General features: G+C 34.2%; 1 protein-coding gene across 1 annotated transcript; it reads left to right on the top strand.

Annotated features, from left to right (window-relative positions):
- Positions 1-6,626: 6,626 nt before the first annotated feature.
- On the top strand, positions 6,627-9,373 carry ppk17 (amiloride-sensitive sodium channel pickpocket 17). The gene is made up of 8 exons (XM_018098810.3): positions 6,627-6,990; positions 7,674-7,827; positions 7,887-8,090; positions 8,146-8,294; positions 8,367-8,497; positions 8,560-8,710; positions 9,039-9,152; positions 9,209-9,373. The coding sequence occupies exons 1-8, from the start codon at positions 6,757-6,759 to the stop codon at positions 9,371-9,373; spliced, it is 1,302 nt and encodes a 433-aa protein (XP_017954299.1). The 5' UTR covers positions 6,627-6,756.
- Positions 9,374-9,378: the final 5 nt, after the last annotated feature.

The following is a 9,378-nucleotide window of genomic DNA, read 5'->3' as shown; positions in this document are numbered from 1 at the left end:
GATTGAGAGATCCAACAACAATTGCGTCGCATATTGCCAACATCAACACAATTTGAAATAACAATTTTTATTTTTTGCACAGATTTGAAATCAGAAAGAATATTTTATGTGCTTTGACATACACGTTTTACTTGAGAGCTAAATATCTATAATAGATACAATCTTATAGGGTATGCACTCATTTGTCGTGAATGCGTGATTCGTGCAATTCGAATGTTCCAGAAATTAGCAGAGGCATATATTATTTGTTTCGCTATAAAATCAAATAATTTTTTTATACTCTTTGTTGATATGTTTCTTTATTTCAATAAAAATACTATAATACCAATAATAATGCTGTAACTCGTCTACCTCCAAATTGGGACTCTTCCTTGTTCCTGTAGAGGTTGCCTACTTAGCCCCGTTCAACCGAAGTCAATCCCCTATTAGTGAATAATAATAATAACAATGAATAAAGGGGTTTAACTTTCTTCACAATAAAACCTATTATATTCATTATTTTTATATGATTCTAATCATAATATCATATAAAATATATATGTACCAATTATTGCTAAAACTATGCATTTAAATTCTATTTTATTGTTATAATTTCTGCAGTAATTTATGTTTACTTCATAGCCCTCTTAATTGAACAAAAAACTCTAAAGTCTCTCGAAATTGTAATACACTTTCTCTAATATTATATGAACCTATTGATATATGTAACTGCATCAACCCTTTTCACATTCTTAAGTTATAAATTTATTAATTTATATTATATATAGAGTATATTAATAACTAATAATTTAGTTGACATTAATTATGGGATCGTCTTTTGTTAGCTATTTTGGATAATTCAGAGCGATCGCCCAGTATTCGCATTGATGATGTTGTTTACTGATGCATATAGGAAAGCAGATCCCCCAGAATAAATGGTTGTCCCCAATTGTCACTGTTGTTGTTGCTATTTATTGTTGCTCTTTGTTGTTGTTGCTGTTGCTGTTGCTGTTGTTGTTCCCATTGTGTAAATGAGAGAAAATTTTCGGTTTTGAGTCATTGACGCAAAGAAATTTTTGCATTTTAGTGTCAAGATGTTTGGCATGCGCAACACAAAATGTCTCAAGATGAAAGGGGCGCCGAGCAGAGAAGAGGGCGTGGCTGGCAAAATGCGAGGCAGCAACAATTATTGCAAGCAATGGGCTATTTCAGAGGCAACGTCAAACGATGTCCATCAAATGCCCGCCACTGCAACGGCTGCCAAAAAAAGCTAAACATCCCACAAGCTAACCAAATAATAGAGGGTCTATTGTGAGAAATCGAGAATAATTCAAAATGGGTTCATGATATATGGGCTATCATATTTGATCGTAAATAGATGGGATATTAAAGGCGATACAAATTGATGGGTAAAAATTATGAATATCGGTTGTGAGGGAGATAAGGTTTGAGTATTCTCTCAGAAACTTGAACTTCTTTTCAAAATGCTCAAAATGGTTCAATAAGTTTTTAATCTTAAGAAATATAAACTTATTGAATAATATTTTAAAATTAATATTGTCTTTAAAAATGTTTCAAGTTTTGTATACCAAATCGCAAATCCTACTGAATCGGAACGTAAATCAAATCTAAATATCTTTTAAATGTATTTCAGGAAATATATTTATTATTACTTTCTTAAGCACTTTGAACCCGATTCCTAACTCCTCTAACGAACCTAAAGGCTTAAAACAGTTTAGATTCCAGCTTAAATTCAGTTCATCTTCATCCGGTTCTTTTGTGAGCTCACGTTATAGAGTTCCATAAGTAACGCCGGCTATTTTCTTTCCTTCTGGCAAAAACTGCAGAAAATTTTGTTGCTTGAGCAATTGGTGCAGAAAATATTTTTGTAAAACGGCAACCGTGACCAAAATACATACATATATTCTATAGATAACTCTTGTCTTTCTCTAAATGCATTGGAACATATCCAAATTGTCAGTATAAAAATATCCATCGTCAGGTCCGATGTAGCCGGTCGTCGTCGTCGACCAACTGCAGCTCTCGTGTAGCCCATGTGCAGTGACTATCTCTAATCTCTCTCTATCCCACTCTCGGTGTCCCTCCCGTTCCCACTCTCTCCCTTCTTTGTTCGCTTAGGTGCCCCATCATGAACAGATCGTTACCAGGTAGCCGAATCCATTCGAAACGCTCGTAAATAATGGCACATGAATGAGTACTTCCTGAATTACGGCACACAGCATTATGTAAGATCGGCAAGATCTGTCAGAGATATGACAGATATAAGATATCTGTGAGTCGAAAGACGATTCCTTTACAATTATGTTAAGTTCATGCGCCGTTAAGTAACAGCATCGGAAGCATCGGAAAAGCCATCCTAAAGTCCACTTGCAACTGTCAATCACTAATGCTTCCATCAGCTGTTTTGCCGTTTTGCACTAGTTTGGCATTGAACCAGCTCTATATGATTTATGACTACATCAATTATGCTCAAAATATGTATTGGAAAAAAAAAGAAAAACAAAACTACTCTATCATCATCTTGACATCATTTTAAACAGCAGAACAATAAAATACAAACGGATAAAATAACTATCAACTTTATAAAACAAAAAATTGAATACAAGTAACATTATTTATAAAAATAATTTTTAATAATATAATAATATATTATGCATATTTGATTTTTATTTGTTATTACTTTTTTAGAATTGATCTTAGCATTGATATACTTATTAAATATATACATGGGAAAAATGATTTTAAAAATATTTATTCATTTTATAATCTTATTCTTATTATTCTGTTCTTATTATTATTATTATATATATTTTATCGGAATTGATCTTTTATCTTAAAGTACATTTTTTAAGATTCTTTAGGATTAATTGCATTTTATTTATTTAATACATTTTTAATAATAATAAGTTCACAAAGTTTTCTAAATAAATTTTTGATAATATATTGTTTTATTTATTTTTTATTTTTTCAAAAATGTGTATAAAATATTCATATTTCAATGCCTTAGCATTGATATATTTATTAAATCTTTATATGGGAAAAATGCTTAAAAAAGAGTTATTTATTTTAGCATCTCAGAAGAATTATTCTTTTCTTATTATTATTATATATTTATGTTATCAGAATTGATCTTTTGATTTTTAACTTACATTTATGATATTTTAAGATTAATTGTATTTTATTTATTTTATCAATTTTTGGTAACAATAAGTTCACATAGTTTTCTAAATAAATCTTTGATAAAATATTCTCATATTTTTTATTTTTTCTAAAATGTATATACAAAATTTCGTAAACATCCGTAATAAATTTTTTTGCTTACCTAATTATCTAATACCTTAAATCTTAACCTATCCTTGATTTAACTCCTTCAGCCTCTAACCTCACATTACCCTGACATAAGCCCAAGCTGACCTATTAAAAGTTCAGTTGGGCGAAAATGACCCTGATAAGAAATCATTTAAGCTATGCCATTGACATTTTGTAATATATTACTAGTGTGTGTGTGGTAATATATTGATTAATTGCCCTGGCTCAATTGAGAATCGCACACGCATATTAAAATATATAGACTTATATATATATATTTATGTGCATATTTACATCTGACCAAACATATGTACATACATATATGTACATATATGTGCAAATATCGTTTCTTAATTAGCCAATAAAATCGAATCATTTCGACTTAGTCACTGATGTGTGGAGCATTAAAATTATTTTGGTAAGCATTTGTCACCCAATTAAATTGACTGCAGCTCAAGCAATGCGAGTGCAGAATTTAGATAGACATAGATGCATATATGCATCTGCCTCAGTAGAGTCCGCCCAGACTTTTTATTAATGATGAGTGAAAATTGTAAATGCAAATATTTTAATTCAGTGGCAGCCGCTGCGACCCTCCGCTGGCTAAGCAGCGCCCCATTGGCGACGCCACTGTGCGCAATTGATTAATCATATGCGAAATGCTATAGACAGCCAACCAAAGTGACTCAGTACAGTACAGGGGTATATATCTACACATATATATACATATGTCTACATGTAGATATTTTTCAAATTTATTAACGACAAGCGAAAAGTATTTTTAAAGCATATATCACACTCCAAAATGAATGTGCAGGTAAAAGATAGATATATGTACTAGATAGGTATAGTGTATATATACCATTCAGGTCAAATCATATCCTTAATGCCTGCCGCAGTCAGGCCATACGTTGAGCTGTCCCAAAAAGCAAACTGAATATAAACAACAGTTTATATACTCTGACTATATACTAACTAGCCCTCTTTCTCTCTCTCTCTATATATGTGTGTGTATCTACTAAATCTAAAAAACATTCATATGCGTTTAATATAGCCGCTGCTTTGGTCTAAATTTAAAACAAAAGCTATTCAGTTGCGAAGAAGCGTAGAACTTCAACACAAATGAACATTTTCTTTTTTTTTTTTTCATTTCGACTGTGCAGCCGTATCTCGTGGCTATTTCAAAACGTATACACACGTATATCTAGAGGAATATCTGAAATTTACTAGCTAGACAGAGAAAGAGCGATAGTGAGTGATAGAGACAGAGATGGTTGGGGAGAGCGAGATAGCTGGGCCAAACGAATCTCTGGCTGTGTCCTGAGCAAAGCATACGCCGTGTGGTACGTCTAAAGAAAAGTATCTCACAGATACATTCAGCCTGATCTGTATCTGTATCTGTCGCTAGTAAAGCAAAACTCTTGCGGCAGTCAGCCAGAGCCTCACAGTCACATCCACACTCACATGTCCACACTCACGTCCCGTTTCTGTAGCGCTGTGTTGGACTCTTCTTCACTTGTTTTATTTTGTTCATCTATCTCGCAAAATGTTTCAATTTATCTATTTTTAGTCGCAAGTTTCTTTTTGTTTATTAGTTTTTGTGCCTTTTGGCCGACGTCTATGTATTAGTGTACTATATAGTCGATATATGTATGAATATATGTATAGCAGTGGGTCGCACTCGATTCGACTGATGTTTCGCCCCTCGCACGGCCCCTCGTCCCGCCCCCTGCTCCGATCGAACGTCACAACTGTGGAATGCTTTGGCTCTGGCTCTTCCACTGGATACGCACACATTGTTTTAGCTTGTCTTTCATTTGTGATTTGCACCCACAATTGTTATTGCTGTAAAGCTCAAGGTATACCTAGATACATGCTCTCTACGTGCCACATACCTATATATATGTATAAACATATACTTGTGTATATGCATATATCTCTAGCATTCGATCAGAGCGCACAGAGCGCTAAGGTCAAAACATTTTGAGGCAAAGGTGTCATAATATACACATGTGTGTATGTTTGTATATAATACATCTATATATGTATAGATACACCCATACATATGACTATATACATCAGCTACTTTACGTAAGCTGGATCTACACAGATCAGATCTATTAGATCAGCCAAAATTATTTAATTTAAGCGAAATATTTCAAAAAACAAACAAGACAGAATGCTGCAATCGGGCATTGCTGACTGCATAATACTCGTTCATTCATTTTAGGTAAATCTGTACATGAAGACTTCAGTTTCCAACCCTATAGATCCCTCATTTGAATAATAATTAAAACTCTTTCCTCTTTGTTCCTCATTTTGTGACAGACGGGACATTGCACAAAACCAATATACCCTTTTCATAAATGATACATTTAGCAACGTTTTACAATCTGTCATATATTCATCAAGAGATAAACATGTATGATCAGTTTTTCTGATACACACTATATAGATATTAGCTCCGCAAATAGTCTAGAATCGAAGATAGAATCATGCTGGGGAATTATTTAGAGTTATGAGCCGAATTATCAATAAGTAATTAAATTTTAAATATTAAAGATTTATTTAAGATTTTTTTCAAATATAACAATTTTTTATTTGGTTAAAATATTAAAAATTTTCTAACTTTCTTATTAATTTCAAACTCCGAGCACAGAAACTGCCACTTTTCCATTGACAATATACTATGTAGACATATATGTGTCTATAAATATATTTATACGTATTTTTTTCTGCGCCCATCATAAACAATTATAAGGAATATGTTTTGGCAATTTAACGCCCCAATAACCGCTTCGGTTAAATACAATACAAATCTATCTAACATATCTGGCAAACAAGGCCATAATCCGAATGAGCTGTACAAATGTTTTTTTGATACGCCGATTTATATAGTTACAGTTGCATTTGCCTACGAATATTTGGCTAGAGAACCGCCCCAACACCTGGAAACCTTATCGATACACTTGGAGAAAACGGGCAATTAAAAATATACAAAAAATATATTATAGATAAATGGGGAAATGAATTAATAAAATTTATGAAATTTAATTGCCTGATAATTAATTGAAAAAATTAAAATTGCTTTCAAAATAAATATTAAATTAAAAAACAAACATTTTCAATATAATTATTAATAGAGATCATGAAATTTTTTTAAATTCCTAATAAATATTATAAAAAACTTTAATTTTAATTTTTTAACAGTTTAAAAATATTTTATAGTAATAGAAAAACGGACGATATTTATGCTAGTGTAACTTTCTTTTCCCTTAGTGCACTACACTTTACTACATGGTATAAATCAATATTAGCTTATCATGACCAACTGTGAGAACTTATGCAGCAGGCCTAACAAAGATATTGCGGATATATCAGGGTCTACAGCCTTTCCAGGCGAGACATTGCCATTCAATTGTTTTTCACTTTTGCGTGCGTTCGATCATGGGCTACTGGCTAGAGCTGCGCGCCTGGCTCCTGCGCGATCCTGCGAAGCTCATACGCTATCTCGTTCTCTTCATTTGCAGCATCATTGTGATCGTGCAGCTATACGAATGCTTCTCAAAACTATCAAATCCACCGATATCCACGCATTCCTATTACAATGTGAATCATACGATTGAAATGCCTGCCATAACGATATGTCGTGAGCCGCCGTACAAAGAGGAAGTCTTGTCAGTGAGTTTTGTGAAGGACATTTAATAAAACGAAGGACTTTTCGAAAACTCTACTGTGAAATTATCAGTGCAAATGGATAGTGCTATTCTTGGTTCCCTTCAAAAATACAAAACCAAAATTATCATTTAGTGTAACAGATCCAAAGATTTCCAAGCAATTACTATAGATGTACAGGTTCTTTATATAAGGAAGAGTACACTTAATATACTATCTAATGTAATAATAGAATAATAATATTGCTCTGGCAGACACCCACTTCGGTTCGATACATACTATGCATGTTACTAATATTATTTACGATAGTATGAGCCTACGTCTAATATCAAAATTGCTGCTTATAACGCATATATATTATTTTGGGTAGAATAACAAAAGTTCTTAGAACTCGGATATATAGGGTTTATCTGTTTATGCATTGCTTTCACTTACATCGTAAATATATCTACTTTTTACGTTCTGGCGGCAGACAGCGGAAATTATTTTCATTTTCAATGAGTGTTAAAGGTCGTAAAACTGTGCAATCATATGTAAATATATGCATATACATATATAAAATCTATGATAACGATAAACTAAACAAAATATTATACCCTGATTTCCTATTTCAATGGGTTCAGGGTATAAAGAGTTTCAAAATAAACCACTGCATACATGATATTAATCTAAAAATAACTCACATTCAGGATCTATCGCGCGGTTACTGTCCACATCCGAAGTTCGCCACGTGTTGGATGGATTATCCCTTTGGCGAAGTATCGTTTGAGGATTTCTTTAACAATGCCACATTCAGCCAGGAGGAGACGTTTTATTCCTATGGACTCAACGGGGAAAAGTCTAGTAAGAATGATAGACAAATATCATCCATATTGAGGTATACCAAACTGTTACTTCTACAGATGTCGCCATCGATAGCAGCGTTCACTTCTATATGGGTCGCTGTTATACGGTGCGTCCACTCATGGACATGAAAAGGGTCTCCAAGTCGGTCGGGTATTCCCTAACGTTAGAGCACAATTTGGTTACAACTGTGAGCGATATAGACTTGACATCTGGTGCGGGCTGGCATATCTTTCTGCACGATAAGCGTGAAAATTTTACGGGTAGGAATTGTATTTGAATTAACTGCATAGTTATTACAGTTGTCACTCACTATAGAGATCAACATGAAGGGCTCGGGCCGCGTCGAATATGTCTTTGCGGGCATCAATGAGCAGATCGAGATCAAGCTACAAAGTCAATATTTTTCGAATGTGGAAACACACAAGGAGACCTGTTCAAGAAAAGAGGGATACAGTGATCTAAAGGTACGCTATAATAATATACCCTGTAACGCTCAAGTACAGGTAAGGTAAGGTATATATCCACGATCATTTCAGTGTGGCGAGATATGCATCTGGCATGATTTATCGGACGAGTCGGACTGTTCGGGTCCTTGGATGCATGATATGATTTATGAGCCCTGCAACGATTCCGACTCCATGCGAAATCTGATCAAGAACTACAAAGCGTAAGGCTCATCCTGCCCATCGATTCCATTTCATACTGTTATTCTGCCCATATTCTCTTTAGGGTATACGAAAGCGACGATGATTACGAATGCAATTGCATGGAACCCTGCGAATCGCGCATCTTTACAACCTACATACAGAGCAGGAAAACCTTTTCCCAGCCCGAGCCACGGACCCTACTCTACATATACTACACGACCAAGCTGATATCGGTAATTGTTTTAGTATTGTTTACAATCAATAAGAAGCGCAGTTACTTCAGTTATCTAATCCAATTCAAATATGCAAATATAAATTTCCAATTAGACCCAGACAGAAACGAACCTCAATTATGATTTATTGTTGCAATGACCTTTTTCATACTATCGATAGAAATTATATATGTCGGCTTGTTTGATATGAGCTGGGAGCTTTACGAACTTAGGGTTCGGCATATATTGTAGATTAATATATAGTTTCGAAATATACTCACTAAGGAGGTTTGACTCTACTTCACTATAGTTTTAAATACTTTTCCGACCTTTCGCTATGTTTCAGCAGATGATTGAGGAGCGTCCGAGCTATGATACAACACAGTTTATAGCGGATGTTGGCGGTTCTTTGGGCTTTCTGCTCGGCCTCTCAGTTCTAGGCATCATAGGCATATTGGAGCATGTAAGTGTGACTAAGAATATTTGAATATTCCAATCCAAACCGTATTTTCTTTCCAGTTAACTTTGTTCTTCTGTGGCGATTGCATACGGCGACTGCAACTGAAAAATGAGGAAAAGAATCGCTCGAAGAGCCCGGAGGATGGGGAGTCCCAAACGAGTGTCGAGACACTGGACATCAACGATGTCTACACTGTAGAAAAGGCGCAACTGGGCAAATATTGAGCGTT

This window comes from Drosophila navojoa, chromosome 3, assembly GCF_054131105.1.
Source record: "Drosophila navojoa isolate 15081-1374.11 chromosome 3, UAZ_NAV_1.0, whole genome shotgun sequence".
Classification (NCBI taxonomy): Eukaryota; Metazoa; Arthropoda; class Insecta; order Diptera; family Drosophilidae; genus Drosophila; species Drosophila navojoa.
The sequence above is the reverse complement of the archived record's forward strand: the minus strand, read 5'-3'. Positions and strand labels throughout refer to the sequence as shown.

Excerpts from the sequence above, each read along its gene's own strand:
- ppk17 (XM_018098810.3), top strand. The coding sequence starts at position 6,757 with ATGGGCTACTGGCTAGAGCTGCGCGCCTGGCTCCTGCGCGATCCTGCG. Across the intron at positions 6,991-7,673 it reads ACAAAGAGGAAGTCTTGTCA|GATCTATCGCGCGGTTACTG; the intron begins GTGAGTTTTGTG and ends ACTCACATTCAG. Across the intron at positions 7,828-7,886 it reads ACTCAACGGGGAAAAGTCTA|ATGTCGCCATCGATAGCAGC; the intron begins GTAAGAATGATA and ends TTACTTCTACAG.